At 39.7% G+C, this 24,339-nt stretch overlaps 1 protein-coding gene across 7 annotated transcripts in view; it reads left to right on the top strand.

Annotated features, from left to right (window-relative positions):
* Positions 1-13,932: 13,932 nt before the first annotated feature.
* The window catches only part of SRBD1 (S1 RNA binding domain 1), a 125,933-nt gene continuing 115,526 nt past the window's right edge, over positions 13,933-24,339 (top strand). Inside the window, exons 1-8 of one of the 7 annotated variants that reach the window (XM_057374138.1) lie at positions 13,933-14,053; positions 15,265-15,372; positions 16,746-16,922; positions 18,382-18,519; positions 19,102-19,198; positions 21,373-21,449; positions 21,873-22,038; positions 22,982-23,344. In XM_057374138.1, coding sequence (XP_057230121.1) covers positions 21,373-21,449; positions 21,873-22,038; positions 22,982-23,344 — 606 coding nt within the window. In that variant the 5' untranslated portion in view covers positions 13,933-14,053; positions 15,265-15,372; positions 16,746-16,922; positions 18,382-18,519; positions 19,102-19,198. Of the gene's footprint in view, positions 14,054-14,081; positions 14,101-14,125; positions 14,282-15,264; positions 15,373-16,745; positions 16,923-18,381; positions 18,520-19,101; positions 19,199-21,372; positions 21,450-21,872; positions 22,039-22,981; positions 23,345-24,339 lie in introns of those variants that run through there. The other 6 variants (XM_057374140.1, XM_057374139.1, XM_057374141.1 and 3 more) reach the window with 6 other exon arrangements.

Raw genomic sequence — 24,339 nt, 5'->3', positions numbered from 1 at the left:
ACTAAACAGTGAAAAGAAGGAGCCCTTTTCCTTCCTTTCTTCTCTACCAGCTACACAATTTCAGGCAAGGAGCAAACATAGTCTAGTGCTAAATGTGACTACTGTCATGACAGAAAAGCTGACCCTTGGGTTGTTACAGCCCTGAGGCTGGATGCCCAATGCATGTTGGGGTCAGCTGTCAATTATCCATACTTCTGTTGGCTTTTGCTGGTTTTACTTCTTCCATAGAGTACCAAAGTATTGTTGCTTCTAAAAACTGTTCTTCATTTGAGGGGGACTTCCCCAAAAGAAACTGAAGGGATCTGAGTGTRTTTGCCTCCAGGAAATGGAATTGATTCTCTGCTTTGTCATACACTACAGGAATGCAGGCCATACAGCCATACATGGCAGGATACAGCATACCAGAGGAACAGGGTGGAAGGGGTTACTGTTCTGCTGATCTACTTGGTGTGAGTACACAAGAAGTCTGGGCATCTTGATATTTGTTTGCCTAGCCATCACTGGATGCAGTAATTTTCCAGAGAGTAGTGCCAGTGTGTATTCATTTTACTGACACCTTGCTAGCATTCATCCTACTGTCTTACCCTGAACCCTGTGCAGGATTTGGAGCATCTGTCCCTAATAGGTGTGACACTCCGAGGCAAATTCCTTTCACAGCTGATAAGTTGCAGTGGAGTAATAAGAATGTCCAAGGTGTGACTATTGTTACCAGCTTCTGTTAATTTTCTTGATGATTTTAAATTATGCACACTGCCACTGTCAGTTCAGTAGCATTTCAATGAAATATAAAAAGAACAGGCTTTTCAAAAGTAAGTAGTATCACTGCTTTACAACACAGAGGAGTGAGAAAGACAATGAGTAAAGGGCTGCATTTTGGAATTACTTCTGAATTTTGAGTGCTCTAATTGTAAAACATCTGACTAGAGATATTTTAGGTATCTCATGTTAAGTGGACAATTTTCACAATGTAGTCCTAATCACCTGCTAAATTCACATTTGAAGTCATTAAAAGAGTCATTAATAAAACCAGCATGTTATTCTCACAGCCTTCCTCCAGCCTTATCCCGTGGTAGTATTCAAGAAGTGAAACTATGTAAAATTGAAAAATACAGGTGGAATAAAAATGATATGWTTTGCAGTATTTGCAACGATGTCACTCAGGATATGTGGACATGCTGAGCTGTTTTTTTTTTTTTACTGGCTTCATTCATTAGCTACAACGGTGGTCAAAGCCTAAAAAGACCTATATGTATGTGCACAACACTATACATTCTGAATTGCCAGGATTCAGGACTTTTAGCTACACAAGTATTTATATTTATGTATTTGAAATTGCTAAAACATAGTTTCATTTTCAAGTGTAAACGGCAGTTTCAACTTTCAAAAGTCATGCACAGTCCAGCAATGATTGCTCTCTAACGTACTTCTCATAAGGCAGAGGGGGTGTCAGTGCTGAGTGAAAACTTTGCGGTGTGGACTGACAGAGATGGCTTTTCCCACGAGCTGMTGTTTAATGGGCCTCTACCGGCAAGCAGAGAATAGAAAACAATTGACCGCTAAACTGCATGACTCATGACTTTAGAGCTCACAAACAAAACAAAGACACAAAGGATTAACAGGTCATAATTATACTCATCAACGGTTTTTTTACTTTTCTTTCTCCTTTTTATGTTYGTGGGTGTGGTTCTAAGTCTGCATTTACATGCCCCAAACATACCCATCTCACTATATGTCCAGATAAGAGCTTCATCTTTTAGAAGCTCTTAATAATCCAAAGAATGTCTTCCTTCAGTGTAATCCCACTTTCCTCTAAGGCAGCACAAGAGAGGCAGAAAGCAAGAGATGTGATCCCATGAAGCAGAACACTTGAAACAAGACAGGGCATGATCCACTCCCATTGCATACAGGTAACAGGGAATTTCTGAGTCTGAGCAAAGCACTACATGTCTGAGTTAGTGCTACTTAATTCATAATTGTACTTCTGTAACCTCATAGCTATCTACAAAACTTTCACACGTTTATCCTCAAAACACCCTCTTCACTTTAATACTTTTCTTTTTGGAGATGATAGCTATTCTATAGAGGCAAAAAAAAAATCAATGTTTAGCAAATAATTTAAAAAATATATCCTCTATAATAAATATTTCTCCTTTTGGACATATCAGGTATTTGGGAGCAAAAAGAAAGTACCACAGATTACAAAWTTTCAGTATCTGAAACCAATCTAGTTCTCAACTGAAAATAATCCATCATTGAATTTGAAGTTTTCATATGATAGCCAGTTTGTTTCATTGTTGGTTTTGTTTTGATTTGGGTTTTCTTAAGGAAAGCTGCCAGTCCAAAAGAAATTTGTGAGAATTGATTGACTTCATCTAAATATGTCAGTTATTTCTTGTTATGAGTTTAAATGAACTAATAAAGGTATACTTGCCCTAATGCTACTCTTGCAAAGTCAAATAGGTAACTGATCCAAAGGAATCAAATGTAGGGCTGCTGACTTAGCTAACCCAAGATAGGACAAGTTATAACAGGGTTGTTTTGTTGTTTTTTATTTTTCCACAGGTAGTTAATTAAAAAGTTTAGATTAGTGTTTCTTTGAAGAAAATATTAAATATTAATAAAACCATTGTGGAGGGTTTTGTTTGCTTTGATCATAACTGTCAAAACAGTTTGGTGAAGAGMTATGTCATAATGATAAGGACATTTCATTTTTCTGAAGTGTTATTCATGAAAACTGTTTCCCATCTCTAACATTAATATAACTGAAGGAGCCCCCTGGGAGATCTTCAACATCCACAGTTTTAACATTCTGTCTGGATCTGGGGAATCCAGTATCTTTCACCCATCCCTAGGGAAAGTGAAAAGAATTAGATGCATCTAGAGGTCTAGATATGATGGTTAAAAAAGCAACTTAGAAAAAAACTAATGTTACTGCTTATGAATAACTCATCTATTTTTGTAGATATAATAGTCCTCACACCTTCATTTTCATAAAATAAATGACTAAAAGTTATATTTTATTTATTTATAATATATAATGCATTAGTTATCTATTATATTTATATTTACATATTTCTATTTATTCACATCATCCAATACATCATTGCCTTTTCTCTTTGTTTATACTGACATTAACATATCTTTGTATCCTTTTCAAACTGACARGATTTGTTTTGTGCCTTTATGCTCCAGTTTGTGTTTGACTTTCTTACACTAGGTTTAGCCTGGGGAGAAATGTCGCCACTTTTTTATTCGGATAAAGACATCCAAATGAAAGGAGTGGTTCCTTTATGTACCTCTTCCTCCAACATATGGAAGTAGCTTACACTTGCTGCAATTTGCAGTAAGGAGTCATAAGGGAGAGACGAAAAAAAGGGGGATTAGCAATTAGGTAAAAAACTGCAATGAGGTCTTATAATCAGCAAGTATTTATTATAACAGAAACAGCTATTATCCAGTACAACCGAAATAATCTAATCTATAATTCTAATACGTTTTTCTCAACTTGTGTCAATGTATTAGTTATTTTATAAGATATTTTAAACTTTTCTAGTTTTGCCTGATCTTTCTTTAATATAAAAGCTTCAGTAACACCATTCCAAACATTTCTAAGTTATGTATGTATTAATAACATAACTTTTTTCAGACATTACAGTAGCATATTTTATGCTTGAATATTTAAATAATGGCAAAGTACAGAAACATCACACCTARCTTGTTTTGGAGTGGTTTTTCTTTTTAGTTTGATGTGATCTAAAAAATACCAAGCCTGGAAAAATGAGTGTACTTGTCTCTAAGTTTTGAGTTTAAAATGAGACATWTTCCTCAATAAAACCTTATCTAGGTTTGTTTATCATTGCTCTCTAAAAGGACAGAAACTGACAGTTTCAAATGCACTAGGATATCTAAATATTACAGTTCTGGTGCCCAAGGATAATGATGCCAAGATGATGAGGCAAAGCTCCCATTGTACTTAGMACTGCATAAAGGTCCAGCACTGTAACAGAGTCAAATACCTGTTTTTAATGACCTTTATTTTGTATTTTTGGAAAGAGCTCAGATGTCTTYTGCTGGTTCAGAAACTTATCTGATGATTGGATCCACATGAATATCTATCATGAAAAGAGACAAGCAGAAATAAGAGTGAGTTCAAATATTTGGAGTCTGGCTTTCAGTAAAACCCACTGAATCTTACCTCATCCATCAGGTCATTAATGGAACAGTTCAGATCTTCCACAGAAACCTAATACTCTGTACTTTGGGAATTAACAAACGTATTTGAAGTTGGCAAGCTGTGACATGTTGCCACTCGCCTCTTCCCATAAGGACAGTGCATCATCACGTAGAAAATAAAATGTGAAGGGTTTTCTTCTCTTTTTTAGATTATTAGTGGATTGCATGAAGTGAATGATAAGATATTTATTGCAAGCTGTCTGAAATAAATACCCTTTATGGGGACTTTTTTCCAAGCTTGCTTATTCACCTCAGGAGACAACCTCTAGTGCTATCACAGCTGTTCAGWAGCCATGAAGCTTTGTAGTGAAGCATATGGGCAGGTTAAAAATGTGCCCATAACTTCAGCAGAGTGCTTCAGATTAAAAAAGGACATGTAGTGCGTAAAACCTTTTCTGAACTGGTTCGGCTTTTGACAAAAATAAATTTAGGGAGCTTCAGCTTAAGGTAGGGCAGACTATACAATACTGAGTTTCTGTGCTGGAACGGTACAGTTACTACAATCAAAAGGCACAGATGCTCCATCCTCAATAGATAGGAAGTGCAGGATTCCCTTCTATTGAGGATGGATTTACTGTAATMATACACTGCACGATTAAAGTAAATATGTTCCTGGGAATTTTCCTGGATAGGAATGTTCTCTAGATTTGTCCTTCAATCAGCTTTTCAACAAACTTGCTCCTATCCTGCCTTACAAGTCAGCATTCCAAAGCTTTCTCAGGAGGGCAAATAAAAATTCATTTAATTCTATGGAAGGCCCTTCCAAACGCCGCATGAAATGCAATCAGTACTGGGACCTGTGTCTTTCTGTTTCTTTCAACATTCCAGTTCAAATTTTTTCACAAAGACACTTTATGGAAAGTGTTTCTCCAACTGGACAGAAGAGATCCATCTAGATACACAAAGTGGGAGCAGTGGGAGTGCTCTTTGGTATTGTATGTGCTTACCACTGAGATACTTCTGTGACACTGAGTTATTGCCCATCAACAGCATTTATTTCTGCTCTTACAGAAGCAACACTGCTGAAGTATGGGTTGTCGCTTGATGTAATTTTGTTTGAAAACAAGTTGAGAACACGAATATCTGCATTTTTGGAGGAGCTGATGTTAAATTSCTACAAATGCTTTAAAATACAGAGAGACAAAACAAACAAGTCAATACAATCTTGTTTCCCATAATGATTATTTCTTGTTACCTGCTTTCTTGTCACACTACTGTCAGGTTTAATAACATGGGTGTCAGCTTCTACTCTGAACTATCTTCAGAGTTTGTTGTGTGGATCTTTTTTGCAGTGAAATCTTCAATCACAGCCTGTCCATAATACAATGGAGCATCAGCCTGCTTTTTCATTTATGACAGATATATTCCAGCACCGCTCCTGTTCATTCAGAATCTTGTAAGGATTTGTGTAGGTTTTTGCCTAAAACAACATTCTTGCTACTCTCATTTATCCCTGTTTGCATAAACTCATGCTGTTSATTTTCATTTTCAGGTTCCTACGCAGCCCATCCCCACATTGCCTACAATGGCTCCTTCCTAACAAGATGCCAACACCTTACTCTGACAGCTGGTTCTTAGAAGCAGGAAAACTCCTTTCTCACATTTTAATTCAAGTACAGAAGTGTTTTTCCTATGCTGTCCTTATACCCRGTAGCTCCCTGAAGGGATTTGCCCATCTGCCCATTGGGCTTCATGCTCAAAGCACCCCTTTACTGTGATACCTACAACTACCCACAATACCAGTCAGCTTTTCTCTTACCTGTAGCTCGGTGGGATCCTGCTCCTTCACAGCAGCTCCCAGATCTTATGAAAATATAGGAACAACAATAAGGACCAAACCAGCAAAAGGTATTTCTTAGGAATAGAATACTGTTCTTAGGAATAGAATACTGTTCTTCTGATAGGTCCAAAACCTGATAGGTTTTGCACTGATAGTGCAAAAACAGCTTTGCCTAAATAATGTCAGATTAGAAAAGAAAAAATGAGGGACTTCAAAACTCTTATGTAGGTGCCCTCTATACTTCTCACTTGTGAAACTGTTAAACCCTACCTAAAATGGCATAAAGGATGACAAGCAGGCAGTAGTAAGCAAAACCCCCAGTTTTACCAGCAGTAGCAAGCAAAACCCCCAACAATAACTCTTCTTCTTCACTGAATGGCAGAGACACTGTAAACCTACCTTCAAAGTGTTCAACTGGTGTCTCTTTGTAGAGCAGCATGGTATTCAAGCTATTTAATATCACTTTCCCTCTCAAAGATTGATGACACATTTATAATGATACATCACTTCTGATCTTATCTTCCATCAATTTATCTCACTTTTACAAGCTATAACTGCTATTTGAAAGAGACTATTTTTAAAGAGTGAGAATTTCAAATTAATATTGTCTAAAAGTTCATCCAAATGCCCAGGGGAACCTAAAGCCTTTATTATACATGTATAAATCCTAACTATAACATAAGATTACAAAKAATTTCATGGCAGTATTTTTGGTGAAATGTGTGTACTTTTATTCACTAATGAAGGGTGCAGTGGCCAGCTTAAAGGAGAATAAAGCAGCTAATGGAAGAGCACTTTATTTAGGAATGTGAGGAAGTATAATATGCCAGGCATATCCTAAATTAAGCCTTGTGGCATTGCAGAGCTATGACTGCAAAGTCATCCTGTGTATATGGGTGGGAGTCGGCAAATAACTGTGTTGGAAGCTCAAAGTTTCTCTTTAATCTTGTAATGTGTTCACTGGTATTTTATTTACAGAAGCAATTACTTCTGGCTATATATAGTTAGCTACTGTAATAGTTATTTTACAGAAATAGCAATCGTGTTTTATGTGTCAACATTCTCCATTCACTGGAATTTTTGGAACTTCTTGACAGAGAATGAATGACCTGCAATGCTGCAGGATAACTAGGAAAAATACAAGCAACCATTTGCTAGGCCTTCCAGTACTATTGAAGCTGAGATTGCCATGTCACAGTTTCTTGAACCTAAGAGCATTGGTTTAAATTTAGCAAAGCTGACACATTACATATGTTTATGTTACTTCCAAATTGTTGGCCTGGTTACAAAATGCTGTGCACACTTCAAAGTGATCACATATTAAGACTGAGTCTGCAAGACTGACAGCACTTGTTTAMAAGAATGGTCCCTAAGATTGCTAACAGAGCCATTTTTAAGTATTTTTAATAAAACTGCAGGCTGCCATGCTAGTGAAAACACTGACACAAACCAAATGCAAACTCGAACTTCTCCCAGGGAAGGCAGAAGGACTGGATCTACAGGGAAAACACATCACTCCCTGCAGCCAGGAGCTGCATCTTTCTCCCATCTAGGATCAGGCTAATCCATCTCCAGCTGCAACTCTGCTGATGACAGTGGAATTTCAGGCAGATGGTAAAGGCCTTAAGTGACTCATTTTYATCTTTACAGTTTTGTGGATTAGACCACTCACATAAAAGCCCTCTTTTGGATTTTAAAGCATCAGCTTGCTTTCGAGGAAGGAAAAAAGAAGAAATCATGACTGAGAAAGAAAAGAATTCTCCAAATGATAATCTATATCAGGATATTTGGTACTATGACTACATTTTAACTACATATAAAGTTTCTTGATTCAAAATTATCCACACATTTATTGGTAAGAAATGTTTATGTATATATCTGTATAAACTGTTGTGCCAGTAACAGACCTGCAGCAGACACTGTTATTGTCTGCGCAGGCTGGAACTGGTCAAAATTTCTCTGGCAGAAATTTCCCTGGAAAATCTGACATGCTTATCTATCTCCTTTATGTGCAAATGCCTGAGCATATCACAGTCACTGTTTATCCTCACACATGGTTTTAGGAAATGTCATTAGTAGCCCATTTTAACAATCAAGAACTGAGGCACGAAAAGAGTCACTGGTTGTAGGTCRTGTAGGACATCTGTAGCAAAGGAGGAAATTGAGTCTGAGATTCAGATTYATGTTCCCTAGAAAGAAGCCCTTTTCATAGCTTGCTGAAAGCATCTGATCAATTTGTAAGCACTTAAGTTGCTATTTGAACAGACAGGAATAATGGACAGATTTTGAGGTCCTCCACTTGCCAACATCGTCTCCTCTTTTCAAAAGTGATGGATTCAGTCCCCCTGTAACAAGACATGTGGCCTTGTGCCTATTAGAGTCCTGACCTGGATGTTTCTGCAGAGTCCACAGAGGAAACTGGAGATTCTGATTTGCCTTTGAGGTATATATATATATATATATATATATATATATATAAAATGTATCTTTAAATATGTAAAAATATGTATGTATATATATATATATATGGGGTAAAATAAAGAGGAGAAATAATTTTTAAATGGATAATAGTACTGGAATAATGGGTTTTGATAGGATTTTACTTCTGATTTGCCCAAGTGTGACTTTTTCCAGAAAACTCTTGCAGCGTAGAAAAAAGTTTACTATCATCCTGAGCATACTTGTTACAGAAATCAGAACTGACCTCTACCAAAGTAGAATTTCCCTCTAGCAATCCCTAAGACACCTTTGCTTCTGATTCTGAAGAGACTTTCTCTTTGAAATAAATGCATGCAGTAACAATAGCCTACACTTCAGTCTAAACATCCTCTGGCATCCCTTAGCTTCCTCCCAAGGCCTAATTCTTTTTCCATTCTCGTATGTATTTAAACTGGACATATGAGCGTGTAAYGGAGCTTCAGGAGTAATTTTGCAAAACAGTTGCTGGATCAGTAGGAAGAAGAACTATATTGTCTTCCTTTCTGAAGCTGTAGTGTTAACAGTTCCTGTWTGGAGTACCAAGGATTTTGAAGGTGCTGGTACAGTTCTCTACATTTGCACATGGTATGTAATTTGTCTGTGCCTTTGTCGTTTACACCAGGGAAACAACAAGGCTATGAGGATAAATACCAGGGCTTTCTTGAGCAATTCAGAAACTGTTCAAACACACTCTGATGCACCATGATAAATACTGTAGACTGTCGGTCACTCATAGTGGTGGATGACATACTTATTTGCAATGGTGGAGGACAAAATTATTTTCTAGAAAGGCAGGGCATAGGCTTAAAGTAAGGTCTAAGTTTGTGGCCAAAGGCATGAGCTCTCAGTAGTGGAAAAAGTAACAGTGATATGAAGTTGCCATTTACAAGCGCTCTCTACCTCATGAAATAAAAAATATTGGTGYTTTGTCCAGCTGGCAAGTAGAAAATATGAATACAGTGCAAACTATTTCCTGGCAGATCTGTGCTTCTGCTGATTGGCATTTCTATTGGTCCCAATTCAAATGGTGACTTAATGCAAGTCACCCATATCACTACTGGGCACACAAGAGTTTAGGAGTCAGAGRCACAGATGAGGATGTCATCACACTGTATTTTTATAGAGAAAGAGTGAAATAGTTTCTTTCAGAGACCTTTCAATAAAAATATAAGATAGGAAGAAACTACAAAAGTACACTGAGAGTATATTGGCAAGATAGACAGTAGACTCAACACTGGCCATTTTCTTCTGGGCCTGGTAGGAAAGAGAAATTGAACCATTGAAGAAAGGCTTTGTTTGTTTTTTTTTTTTTGGCGGATACTCATATTGGTATTGTTTGCACAAGGTCTTTGCTAATTAATTGGGAAACTGCTGCTTTTTCTTCTGCAAGGCCATGCAGACAGGTGCAGACAGACACAAGCAAACTCTGCTCACACTGAGCTGCCCAGACTTTACAAGCTTCTGTCTGGAAGATGTAGAGTCATGCTAATATGGCACCATGCCCAAAATAACATACCCTGCTCTCAGCAGTGCTCATTAGCTGAGGTTCATGCAGTTATCTTGCTTCTGGACTGGGGTCTTCCGGTGTCTGACAAGCTAARTGCACTGGCAGAGTTCTCCTGCTTCTCTGGTCTCTATGTACATATACCTTCATGTCATTACATGTTGTCACTTTTTGCTGAGAAATGGGCTGTTAAAAATCACTGACTCTCCTCTCCCAGTCGCACTCCTAAGGAAACTTTTGTCAGTCTGCCAAGATGATAAAAACACATGAGGATCTCATGGTTCAGCTCACACCACCACCAAAGCAGCAGTAATGGCTGCAGAAGAARCTAACTCACAAGCTGCCAAAGCACTGAGGTAGGAAACAGAACTATGGATTACATTCTGTATGAAACCTGAGTGCAGACCATATGACCCTCAGCACGTTACTGCAACATGGCCAAGAACCAGATTGCACTCTCATACCGTAAGTAATGCAGCATCTGCCCCCAATGGCAAATTGTTGGGAACACAATTGTGGACTGGATTTCCTCCAGTTCTCAAGGAAGGAAGAGTAAGACGCAGCAAATTGCCCCAGTGGTTCATCCCCCTTTCTGACATTTCAGGTGGCATCAATTTTCCAAATCCAGGAAATTCTCAATTTCTTCCCCATTGACCATTGGRAAGAATACAATCCATAATCCATCACCCTACATCAAAATGACAAGTTTGACTGGTTTTATAATGAACTGTGGCTACTGTGGAAAAGACACACCCTCACTGGTAATACAGGAAATGGGACAACTCAATTTAACTTTTACCCGCCTGTCAGACGTAGAAAATTGCACTCAGTAATACAAGAATGMTGCTGAGAATGCAATGTGAAGGACTCAGCAGGGAAAGAGACAATCCAGTTTGCTCATCAGATTTTAATTCTGCCTCCTTGTGGTTATTTCAGTATGCTGGTCTCACAATTTTCCATGGGATGTCTCCATTCATCAGTAAATATTTGCACAAAGAGCAGTACAAAGATTACACAAGGAGCTATAAGCATGCCTTTTGCTTGGGTTTGCAGCCTAAATAATACTCTTTAAATACAGCTTTAAAAAAACATATCAGGCACATATAACAGTACAATAACCTTTATACTAGCATATATGGATGAGAGATTTTWCCATGGCTATACCTCGAAGGTTTTTTGCAAGCAAGAATATGCTTATTTTGTGCAGCTTGCAGAGTGCTAGGAAGCTGAAGCAGCATGAAGGTGCAGCTGATGCTCTCCGTTAGCAGGGCCTGTTAGTTGAGGTTAAATGCTGCACTGGCAATGGGTGCACAGCTTTTACCCAGCACAGAGCATACAYGGATCTTTTTCTTCTAGAAGAGCTCCTACAAATACCTTTTGCTGAAGCTTTATAAATCTGGGCTTGGGAAAACATTCTGTTGAGGGCAATGTTGGAAGGGGCTCACACTTAAGTCCTTCTGAAACGAGAGGGGTAATCTGTGTTTAAGCTTAGTCCTATGCTTTAATCTGCTTTTTTATTAGTTTGCTACCCTGAACTGAGATAAACATAAGCATGTGCTTTCCTGAGTGGAGCTCTGAAAATATTTATGTATAGCAGTTGAGACATTGATCTATTGGTGTCAAGTCTAGCCTTATCAAAGAAYAATAACACAGAGAACAAGCCTTACCCCTAGGAAATGAGAACCGATTTTACTTTGCMACTATACTGCATTGCATTAGAAAGWAAATCCTATGCATGTAAGAGAGGAAAAGCCATTGTATGATTCAATTAATTTTACTGAAAATTATCCAAGTTAGGGAGTTTAAAATTTTATATACTTAAATTTACAGCTGTTTGGTTCTTTTGTGGTGAATTCAGAAATAATTTGGTAAATGTCTTTTTAAAGGCTTAGAGAAACGTCAGTCTTAATCTTTTGCAGCAGGGGTCACTATAAACAAATCTACTAAAACCTGCYAGCATAGAATACATATGCCAGAACAGACAGAAAAATTACTGATTATGGATAAGGAAATGGTGTCACTGTAGGTGAGCATGAGATAGGAACCCAAACATTCATATATAGGTRATTTCTTTTAAATCAGTTGCACAGGCTTAGCCTATCCTTACAAGACTAGTGACCTAATTTCAAACTATTAATAGAAGAGAAGTAGACTGCATGATATGTACTTAGACATAGGAATTTTAATGYAGTGCATCAAAGGAGTCAGATGACACAGGCAGTATTTTTATATTCTGCACAAAGTTGCACTMTAAGTATTACAAAATTTAATCAGACCAAGTCTTTAAATAAGACTTTTAAAGTATTTATAGTCACAATCTTTTGTCCTTAGTTATGTAGTGCATTGAGTTCCTATACTTATTTAAAGATTGTTTTGGCATAAGAGTAGAGTCTGATCTGAAATATAAAGCATCAGAACTTTTTCTATTATAAAAGACAATGTTTCATCTGAAAAACTGATGTTCTAACATGATATCATGCTTTCTAGTATTACACTAAACTACCCTTTGCCTGGTGCTTACGAGGACAAAACTCCAAGTGAATCAGGTCCGAGCCTGCACACACATTCCTCAATTACCTTTAAACATGTGAACAGTCCTATCGAGGTCTGCGAGTCAGATCCTGAACTTGTGTAAATCCCAGGCCCTGTTTAAATCAACAGAGCTGTGACAGTTTWTACCAGCTGAAAGTTTGCCACCAGAGATACAACTCCATGCATAAAGACAAGTATATGCATAAGTCCCTCTCCAGGCCTCTGAAAGCTGAAGAGGTCAGGTAAACTCCATGGAAAGTGAGAGACTGCATTGAACATTATTGTGTTTAAAATCATTCCAGACCGTTAAACACACATTTATTATAAAGTCAAGATGAAAAATTAGGAATTATTTAAGTTTATAGCACCTTAGTTACATTTAAGATGTTGCTATTCTAAGGCTGGAGGACAGCTGGCTCCTAATTATGACCACAAGTTACAAATATTTATGATACAAAGCAGAAGACCTTTTAGGGTAATGGAAGCTTGAAAGGCAGCTTTAATGTTAACACCGTGCTTGCTCCACGCTTCTRGTGATGGCTCCAGAAACCAGCACCCATTAAACTTTTTGCACAAGATATGGACTTCACAGGATCCTTGCTGAATGCTGACTTAGAAAATACGGRTAGAAAAGGAATAGGTGTAGAGACTGCAGGGAAACATAATTTTAGATAGAATTTTAAGGCAGGCATTTCCAGCTTCAGAGTGCAAATGCTTACAAGGAAAAACAATGCAAGTTTTAGTGTGCATGGGTAAAGGAACATGAGCATCCTATGTATACTGGSCTCTATCTGCTCCGGGGGCTGAAAGGGCATATATTTATTTATGCGTCTTCTGCAGTCACCTTTGATGCAGTATCTCAGCTTCACACAGCGATGGTTCCTGCTCCCCAAGATCCCTGTGAAAAAACCCTGCTTCTTGGCTAACACCTTTCGAACTCACATCAATCCAGAACCCAACCGGGACATTTCTGCAACGCCGCACTTTATCCTTGATTTAAGAGAAAGGCGGCTGATGCTCTCTCCCTGGGGCAGCCCGCAGATCGTGCTCCGATCACGGCTCCAGATCGTGCTCCGAGGGCGGCGCGGCCGAGGGGCGGCGGGGCCGGTGTGAGGGGCGGTGGGACCGCTGTGACGAGCGGGGTGAGGGGAAGGGGCGGTGCGAGGGAAAGGGGCGAGGGAAAGGGCGGTGTGAGGGGAAGGGGCGATGGAAGGAGCGGTGTAAGGGGAAGGGGCGATGGAAGGGGCGGTGTGAGGGACGGTGCGAGGGAAAGAGGCGGTGCGAGGGGCGGTGCGAGGGGAAGGGGCGGTGGAAAGGGCGGTGTGAGGGGCGGTGCGAGGGAAAGGGGCGGTGCGAGGGGCAGGGCTGTGCGGGAGGAGGTGTGTCCACTCCCCCGGCCCGACCGCGTTTCCTGTGGCGCGGCGCGGCCGCCGCTTCCTGCTCCTTGCCGCGGCGCATCGGGCGGGAGGGTCCGCCATGGCCGCGCTGGCGGCCCTTTCAAACGCGGCAGCCGGCGGCAGCAGGGGGTAACGACGGGGGGAGCCGCCCGCCCCTCACCGGGACCGGGCCGGGGGTGAGGCAGGGCGGGCAGCGGCGCCGTTCTGGCCCCGGCGCCCTCCGTGCCACGCCGCAGCGCCCGGCAGGCGAGGGGTTCGCTCTTGACTCGGTTGTTCAGGAGGAAACGAGCCYGTTCTTCCCCCGCCCCGCCCCATTCCCAGCCCGTCTGGCCGGGGAGAGGTGCCTGGCTTGAGGGGGTGAGCGGCACCGCCGATGCGGGCGGACACCCCCAGGCTGGGCTGGGGCAGGACGGCTGGAAGGGGCAGCAAAGGGATTGGTTGAGCGATGGCTCATTCCCCTGGTTCTGCCGGGGAGATGAGGTCCTTCCCAGGCGGGGTGGGTGACGTTTAGCTCGGCTAGCCTTTCCTCTTCAGTTCTGTCAACAGACCTGAAAAAAGCAGCGTGTSTCCAGGGAAAGAATAGGGCTTTGAWGTACATAAAAYGTATTTTYATCTCGGTTGCATTTCTGGGCCGAAAAGCAGTGATTTGGGGTGGTAGTGAATCACCAAGCAACAAACARTGCTTTGCTCTCAGCTCCCCTTGACCCTCCAAGCCTGCAAAATGAGTGTTTTGATGTGATGAGCACTGCTGTGGCTGTAGTCATGCAGTAGAGATGTGTGTCTTCCATATCCGTTTGGGAGTGAAGACATCCCATTTAATGAACMAGGATGGAAGTGTTACTGTGTGGCTGGTTTGTGGACTGGAGAAAAGGAATAACTGCATGTGACGTAGCGTTCTGTTGCTGCATCAGGAGCAGTATCCCCTAAATTTTGGATAATATGTGTCTTCATAGGTGGTTTGAGATAAAGTGGATTAAAAACTGCATGAAGAGTGTTAGTGTCCTCCCCTTTTTTGGGCAGACTTCTTCTGATTCATTTACAGGGTGCTGCATAACACAGGTTGTTCTTTTTCCTCAGTGGGACCACTAGTTACAGGAACAGGCATGGGATAGAATACRCTTTCTAGGGGCACAGGCTTTGTGTTTTGCCATTTTGATGGTGCATCTGTAAGTGATAGCAATAGGTAGTGTTCCTACCGGTCTTTCACCTTTTCCTCTCCGATTGGCTTTGAGGACTTCTGATGTATGTGTGTACCCTGTATRTCTCTATTTCTTTGTGGCTGTAATTTTTCAGTTAGTGCTGGAGTCTCCTCTAAATTTTATCTGCAACTCCTTCCTCAGGTAGGCCTGACTGACTTTGTGCAGGAAAAGTCCTTGGAAATCTGCGCTAGCTTCTCTGAGCAAAAGTGCCTGGGAGTTCTCCAAGGTTTTAGCYTCAAGAGGATTACAGTAAGTTGGATTTATATTTTGAAGTACAACTCAGCTGACCTATCTCTCCAGGATAAAAACCTGGAGAGACAGAAAGCTTTCCATACAAGTCCTTACCATCGGTCTGCATAGCATTTTTTCTGCTTTTCTCTGACTGTATTTTTCTCCCTTAAAATTTTATTGTAGCATGCAGTGAAGGTATCTTAAAATGMCATGCAAAATCAACCTGTTGAGAGGCTCCATATATTTATTGARGTGGGCCATTCTGCTGCTAATAGTGGTCCAAAATTCACTTGTTATGTGGGATTGATATAGTGCTTTTTGTCCTGCCACAGGTGTTTCATGCTATAAATGCTGGTTCTGCTAGTACTGTTAGATTTAAGAAGCTAAAATGCAAAATAGTGTTATTCTTGCTGGTTTATTTGTGCTAGAAAAGCAGTGGCTGTAGAGCAAAGTTTGAGGACCTTCCCGCATATACAAATTCCTGTTTTGTAAGGARTGTGTTGCTTTGAATTAAAGAGATTCAGAAGTGTCTATGTGTTTTTCAGCTGGACAGGGCTTTTGCATATACTGAATTGAAATGAATTTCTAAGTGTATTTGTGGTGGTGATGTGGTTTTGGTTGTTGTTTGGTTGGGTTTTTTGTTGTTTTGGTGTTTTTAGTGTTTTTTTTTTTTTTAATCCTGTGCGTTTAGGTAGAAGAGTCTGTTTGAGTTTCTTCTGGTTCTGAAAATTGTTCCTCTACTGGTAGAGCATCAAAAGAGGTCTGTGCTAGTACAGGGATTTTTTTGTGGCTTTACAGGTGGTAGGGAGTGAGGATTTTTTAAATTAATTACTTTAAAACTGTTATTAAACTTGTCTTTCTGCAAGCAGTTGCTTAGGCCAMCGAGATTCACATATGAAGAAATTTACTTTTAATGGGTTGTGCCTCTGGATGAATAGGGAGATTGAAGAGAACAGCAGTCTCTAAATGAGATTTGGATTGCTCCTTAACATAAAGTCCTTAAAACCTCAATCTGCTTACATTCTGTGTGCAGCCTCGACCTATTTGGGGAGAGAGACCAGAGAAATGATTACTTCCTTGCTGTATGTTTTGTGCATACCCATATTAAGATTTCATAYAGTAAAGTATGAGAGCTGCTCTGTCAGTCTTTATTCCTGGCGTGACCTGACCTCAAACTACAGTAGCCTTGTTTTAATGAGTAGCTGGCAGGCAGAGAGAAGTGCACTATTTACAGCCATTTAAATTGTGATGTAGAGCTCTGCACTGGATGCAGAGGATATGTGGTGATGGTGGGAACAAAACAACTGGCAACAAAAGTGATGCCTAACTATGTGGAGAATGGATCTAGCAGATATAATTATCTACAATAGCAATGATTTAAATTGTTTCAGGTCTTCTTCACTGTACAGCGTAATAACTCTGTGAAGTTCTGTAATTTTTACCTGGAAAGTACTTTTAAAGAAGATGCGATAACTGCTGAGTTTTGTGGAGAAGCCAGGCTTTAGTGATGGCTGAGTGCATTTCAAGCAATAATGTTTCATGTTGTCATTTGGGACATGGACAATCAGGTGAGTTTTAGTTCCCTGGAATAGAGGATCAAAGGTCTAGTGTGAAGGTTCAGCATTGAGGTTCCAGCCTATTGCACAGAAGTGACAGATTATAGTCAGATTTGACATGAAAGAGGAGTTCGAACCTTAATTATGTGGGCAAGGTCAAAGTTTCCAGGGTCTAGCTTGTGTTGCCTGCCATGGAAGTAAAATACTGTTGGTGAAATGAGTAAGARCTGTTTTTCTTAAAAACCAGCATTTTTCAAACTGCAAAGGTTTCTGACAATGTACATGAAGTAAGAAAAAGCATGTTAGCCAATGTTACTCAGTAGTTCTTTGGCCTCAGATGTTAGGAGAGCTGCTAGAACAGAGCTTGTTGAAGTTCAATTTGACAATTAGCAAGCTGGTGAAATCCTGCACAGAGTGGCTGGATAATTTGTGCTCAGCTCTGGTTACTGCATATTTACTTCCTTCAGCTTGTAAGGAAAGAGCAAGCACTGTAAATGTCTGTGATAAGGTACAGTAAAACTGAATGCAAACATGGAAAGAGAAAATGTTTACTCTGCCCTGATGATGATATGAATAAGTTACTCCTAATTTTTCACCTTTATTATTAGCTCTTCTACATCTATGGGATTCTTCTGGGTTTGGAAGGGTCTATCATTTCTTTCTTCAGGGTAGAAACCAACTCTCACTTGGAGTTTGGTAAGGAGCTGACAGAGAAGGAAGAGGTAAAGACAGTTTTTCCACAGAGGCCAGTCTGTGTAGAAAACATAATAGGAGATAAGTGGCCAACTTTGCACTGGCTTGATCCCAGCATACTGTGGGATGGTGAATAAAGCTGTTCTGAGTTGCCTTAACACTTGAGGCAGAAGATGTGGGGGACTGTGTCCCCACAGAAGCGAAGCATGGAGCTTCAATAGCATGTTGAGTGCCTTGTCATGCAGTCAGTGTTTTAGATGCCCCATGTGGAGCCTGTTGGTGTTTGCCTGTTTCTTGAGTCTTCCTGCCTCACTTCAGGGACTGTCTCTAAGCGTTTTTTTGTATTAGTTATCTGTCATCATCTGGCATTTAGACTTGTTTCTTTTTCATCCTCTTCCCTGCCTCCTCCTCTGCAGTGAATCACAGAAGGGCTGTTTTTCTTAGTCATTAAATGTAGGTGTTTGCACACCCCAACACAGGCAGATTAGGAGGAAAATTTAGCAGACAGCTGTCTGGCAATTTGAAATTAAACAAGGAGTATTTCTGTGGGTTCTAATTAAAAAACTATTTATTGTAAACAAAAAGTATATATATATAGGAGCTATAAGATTCTTTTCTGCAAATATGAAGTACAGTTAATTTGTTATATTCATTATGAAAAGAGGAGGTTGTTATAACTTGGCCTTACCTCACAGTGTAAATATTTTTTTCCTTTGTGATACCCCATATTTGATATTTATCTCATAGATGCTTTTTTGGTGTTGGTTTTTATTTTCAGCTGTATAGCTCCATTTGGCTTCTGACTGTTTGCCTTGGCTGTTCATGGAGAATTAGTAAGGAGCTCATCTCCTGTTCTTCAGATATGGAGAGTTAGATCACCAGTATTGGATGTCAGGAAGTACAATTAACTTACAAAGTGAGCATTATTCCTACTGTAATCTTCCTTAATGTAACAGCACAAATCTTGAGATAATTTGAGACACTGCCCTTGATCACTTCAGGTGAGAGGGGAATTTTTAAGAGAAAARAGGTTTTCATTTTACCTGCGCTTCTGGGTAAGCTCCAGAACTATCGTGGTGATACGCTGAGTGTTTCAAACTGACCATGACATTTAGAATGGTGTTACTTAGTAGGGCCAATGCTGATCTTAGGAAAGAGACCATGCATGTTGGCTTTTTCCTTCTTACTTGCAGTGATTCAGTGGATACCTCTGAAGAAGCTGACTAGAGTGTTTAAAAACTGGTCTCTTGCCTGGAATACTCACCTAGTTGGATTAGTWGAAAAGAAGCATGAAATGTCCCAGTGCCTGCAAAAGAGTGGATCAGGGATCCATCTGGCTTGGGTGTTATCTAACTTTGGAAATCTTGGTGTTTAATAGTTTGTTGTCTCCCATTCACACATTGAAGTATGATATAAAAATGGAAACATTATTTCCATGCCTCTGAGATAATGGGAATAAATAAGCAATTAACTCAAAACTGTGATAATGACTTTTCAGGTATAAAGWGCAAAGGAACACAAAGAAGCAGAGTGGCTGGATAAGTCTGGAAGTGTCTCAGAACTGACAGTGAAAAGACACCTGGGAAGCTGATAAGGTAAGTAATATTTATTATATTTCTTGGAGATTTATGTTTTTCTGCAGTAGGTGTGTATTCCAACCAGTCGCATAATGAAATTTCGGTGAGTGGAACACACAGAAATGCTGACCTGTTACTGACCAAGATATGGGCCTCAATAATGCTCATTCCACTGGTACTGAAAATTTCACCTAAATTTTTGTGTTCCTTTACGGGGAAAATTTGCTGAAAGCTATTTGTAGCAATTGTGTTCTAGTGCTTGAACAGAGGCCAGAATGAAGTTGGATTAGAGGGCGTTTTGCCCTTGAGTTAAATGGCACTTTGAAAAATGCTTATTCTGTTTGTATTGTGCAAACATGGGACTTGAAGGTTCTCATCGCATTAGTAAGGCTGGATCAAAGGTCAAGGTATAAAAAGCTGGAGAACAAAATGTGAAGAATGGTGAAATTGTACCAGATATATGCTTCTGGTACAATTTTGTAGTAATTGAATTTTGTCGAATTTTGTAGTAATTGAAACAAATTGCAAGAATTTTTTTGCTTTTTWARKTTTTTTTTTTAATTTTGATTTTCTGGCAGATAGAATTTTGAGGGTACCTAACATTTTAAAACTAAAACTATTAAATATGATTATTGAAATTCACGGGCCCATCCACTGCTAAAAATGTTGTAAGTGTTTGACTGAAATATAGCTACTGTAGGTATGAATGTTACTGGAGACCTATCTGATTTTTATCTATGCTTCAATATACGTTATACATAGGWGAGGTGAAAAATTACTTTGGGGTGGTATAGATGCTGGGAGCTCTGTCCCTGGGGAGGCTTTACCTGGCAGCTGGTTAGGGCAGAGAAAGCTTCCACGATCAGGCTGAAAGCGATTGTGGATCGTGGTGGGTCAGATGCCCAGATGCCTGGGAAAAAAATGAGTGGTAAATCATGCTATAGGAAGAGCCCGAGCACCTAAAATCGGTTAACTTGCGGCACAACCAGCACCATTTTCTTTGAGTTTCTTGAAGGGAGCAGGGACTCCCCTGGAGGGCCAGCTTGGCCCTGCTCCCTGCCTCGCATCTTGCTCCCTGTGGTCCTGCTCCTTCCTTGACTGTCTTCTCTGTCCACATCTGTCCTGTCCGTGTGCCCTGTTTTGCTGCTTCCCYGAGGCAGCTTGTCGCCGCTGCAACAACTTCGWGCTTTCTGTTTGCCCTGGTGGAGCAGCTGCCACCTGCAGCCAGCCCACAGCAGCTGTAGCTGCTCCACAAGTGTGTCGGTAGCCACAGCAGCCTGTTCTTGGCCGACAGAAGGGGCACACAGCTGCTGCTGTTTGGAAACTGTGCCCAGCCTGCCATGGGAGTCACACGGGTTCCTTGCAGCTTGCAGCACACATGCTCCATCTGCCCAACTCTCACTGAATGGGGTGCCCGGGGTGCAGCATTTCTGTCTCTCTCTACATCTCTCTCTTTTACCTCTTTGTTCCCTTTTCTATCCCTTCAGTACGAGCACTTACCCTTCTTTATCAATGAGCAGTTCTCAGATATAATATTGCCACGTTTGTGCTTTATTTTTGTCCAAAAAATCTATYAAAAGAATCCATCCCAACTCCCCACTATTGGGAGGGGACTATTGTTGTATCAGTAGAGTGTGCCTTCCCTTTTTACTTTTGGTAATTGTTTTATATGCTTTCTATACACCCATGAGCAGCTCACTTAAAAATAGTAGTTTCCGTTGTGCATACAAGCAGCAGTCTTTACATTTAAAATTTTAAATGAAAATGGGCAATTGTCTTGTTCTGTCCCACCAAAACAAAATATATAAGCTCACTTTACTAAATTTTAATTTGATTTGCTATGCTTTTTAGATGGATAGATGTCACACTATATGTGACACCCAGTAAAATGTTTGAGAACCTTTTTTGCTAGAACAGCTTTACATGCAATCCAAATAATTACCTCCATGTGAAGAGTAAAGTAGTTTGAGAGGTTTTAGTGCTGGTTTGTTTGCTCAGTTGAAAAGTTCGTTGAATGTGTGTTGCTGTGGCCTAAATTCTTGGATATTGAGCAAACCAAACTCGYTCTAGAGGAAACTTTGATGATTGCTGAAGACAGTATGAGGGCACATTTGACAGTGAGCTATAGGGCTGCATAAGAGAATGCAGCTTCAACCAAATGTTATGTTTCTCTCCCCTTGCATCTGTTTTAGATGTCATCTCTACCAAGGAGGGTGAAGTCTGCAGCCAAAGCCCTTACGTCAGAAGAACTACCTTCGTTTCTTGATTCGTAAGATMATTTTTTTCCTTAGGATTTTTTTTAAGGTTTATGCTAAGCAAGAGTGATTACATAAGAAAAACATTCAGTTTCTGAGAGGTTGATTAAAAAAGTTTTCTSCACAAAACTTCAATTATAAAATGCAAATTACTTAGGCTTCTTCATGCTCACAATGAAGAGTGAAAGTGAACTGCCAGTTGTCCAAACAGAATCAGATGTGTACACATCCCAGGAACTAGCTTCATAAAAGTTTGGAAARTGTTTTAAGCCATTGGCTTTGCAGCACTGTGAAAGACTTGTCTGTTGAGTCTGTCTACCTTTCTGTTAATTTTACCCGTTCACATTCTTTCATGCCAGCAAACACTCAAAGTAGCTTGCTTATGTATTTTTTTTATTCTTCTCATAAGCAATATTGTTGATTCATTTGTTTTTCAGTACCTCTGAATCAGAAGAGGAAGAAGAGATGTGGGAGCCAAAAAAAAAAATTGCCAGGAAACCTCGTTTGCCAAAGAAAACTGAGGCAAAAACTAAWAAAGCTGCTGCTCCACAGTCAACTGTGGCCAGGAAAATGGTCAAGAAGGTAGCAATAAAAGAGGAAATGGTAAGTATCTGTAAGCAAGAGATACTTAATTACTGTTCTTGGGAAGTGACATGAACAGTTTTTCCGACTCTGGTTCAGTTGGTTGCCTGAGTCTGATTATACAATTCCACTGTTTCTCTGAATATTTAGTTTGTTGGATAAATGTGACTTCCTTATGCATTAAAGTGTACATGTCAAGAGTCCTTGAAAATTTTGGCCAATGATAATGGAATGTGGTTTTCTCTGGAGATCTCTTTCAACAATGTAAATAAATAAATACCTCTATTCTTTCTGTAATATCTCTGGTTTTGTTATTGCACCTTTGATGTCTTCTACGTTTTCATTGTCTGTGTACCACAAAAAAAGGCAGCCTGTACTTACATTTCCTTTCATGGTTGTTCAACCCAGRAAGGATTGCAATTTTATTATGATTAATATAAAATGCAGTTCTATTAAAAATTAGATACTTTTGTCAACTATTAACATTTGAGATCACATCATGACAGAAGCCAGTCCTTCTGACTTATGACCTCTGGAGAAATTCAGGAATGAAGGTGTGGCTTATCCAAGGCTAAGCGGTTTCTTGGCAGAACAAATCTCTGTTCCAGTTCTCCTGCTGGGAACCCAGTACCTCAGGATAATGCTTCCCTGCCCTGGTGTTTCCTGTTTTGTTGACATGAGTGGAGGCAAAGATTGTTGGTCAGTGTCTTCTGAAGTAAAGCCCTGTTAAATTCTTTGCWGGATCATTTTATTTGATCTCCTAAATCACAGGTCTGCAGTGTGTGTTTGTATTGTTTCCTCCATGCAAGATACATTTCAGGTTAGATTTCTGTCTTGTTTTGCTGCTAGACAGAGACATTATTTGGGAAAATGGTGTCTGGTGCAAGTCTTTCTAGAGTTTAAATGAAATATTGAACTACTTTGTCTTGTCAGTGCCTAATATGCTTTCAACATTTTTTTGCAGGATGTATCCTTGCCTACTCCACCTGTAGAAGATAATAAAATGCCACTTCTAAAACCTAAGGRAGAATATGTAGGCAGTAAACCAAAAAGTTTAGATCGAAAGCCAAAAGTACCTAAAAAAATGGAAATAAATTCATTCCAAGGGAAAAACAAAAACGGTTTAGAGAGTGATGAAAAACCCTCAACAAGTGTTACTGTAGCGGGAAGTCAAGTGAAGCAAGAGAAATGTGAGGAGGATTTTGCATTTGATGAACAACCCTCTAAAAAGATTAAGTTGAATGCACATCCTGAAGGAAAGCCAGTTAAAAACCTGGGAGGCAACAAAATAAAAGAAGAATTTGAAATGAACTGGGATTATGTACAGGTATGAAATCTTCTCCTTTTCTGGGGTRCTAATGAAACTGTTTCCTACATAATTAGCACTTATAACCAGAACATACAGTTTCAGTGCTCTGAAGCTAAATAGTCATTTAACCTCTACTTAGGTTGTCATAAAATGTGTATATAGATGTTGGTTAGTAACTGAAAACTTYGAACTTTTAGATAATTTTAATGACTTTGGGGTGTCCTTAGTACAAAGCTTGTCTGTAACAGTTTGCATGTTTCTCCTTTATCAACACATGGATTTTTTTGTGGATGTACACAACTGAAACMCCTACAGGAAGGGATGCTGAAAGAATTGGGATATCTGTGTGCAGTTTTGTAACTTAATATTAGTCAGTGTGGATCATTTAGTTTTAGAGACTCATTTGAGAGTGTTCTATCAGTTTATGGTTGCATCAGGAAGGAGATTTGCTTTCCTCATGCAATAGTGACAACAAAGGAGATATCATCTTCATTTTGAAGGAGATATCATCTTCATTTTTATCATCTAAATTTTGAAGTCATTCAGGTGAAGACAGTTTTAGCATAGTTCTTGTGCTGGAAGCCTGGGTGTGATCATGGAAGATTTTAATACACATAGAGTGGGAATAGATAGGACACATTGTATTCATCTTCCTTAGTACTGGATGCTTAAGAAAGCTGTAAAATTTTGTTAGTTTTCTCACAAATTCATGGAAATACATATATAGAATTTGATCCTTGCCTGTGCTCTAGAAGGAGTGAATATGATTGTGCAGGTGTTGTTATATTTTTAGGCTTCAGAATGAAACTTTGGAAAGGGTTTTATATCAACCATCTATGGTAGCTACTATAGTCAAATGCAAACAAGTCGTGATGGTTAAAATGTTACTAAGATAAACTCGGTGTATAATGCTGTCACTGARTCCTTTTTGATGCACTATAACTTTAGAAAGCTCAGTTTGTGCAAAATTATGTTTAATTTTGCAAGGCTTGGTTTGTCTTGAAACTCTCAGT

The sequence above is a fragment of the Malurus melanocephalus genome, unplaced genomic scaffold, assembly GCF_030028575.1.
Source record: "Malurus melanocephalus ecotype Western Australia unplaced genomic scaffold, MMel_1.1 scaffold_217, whole genome shotgun sequence".
Taxonomy (NCBI): Eukaryota; Metazoa; Chordata; class Aves; order Passeriformes; family Maluridae; genus Malurus; species Malurus melanocephalus.
This window is presented reverse-complemented; position numbering and strand designations above follow the sequence as displayed.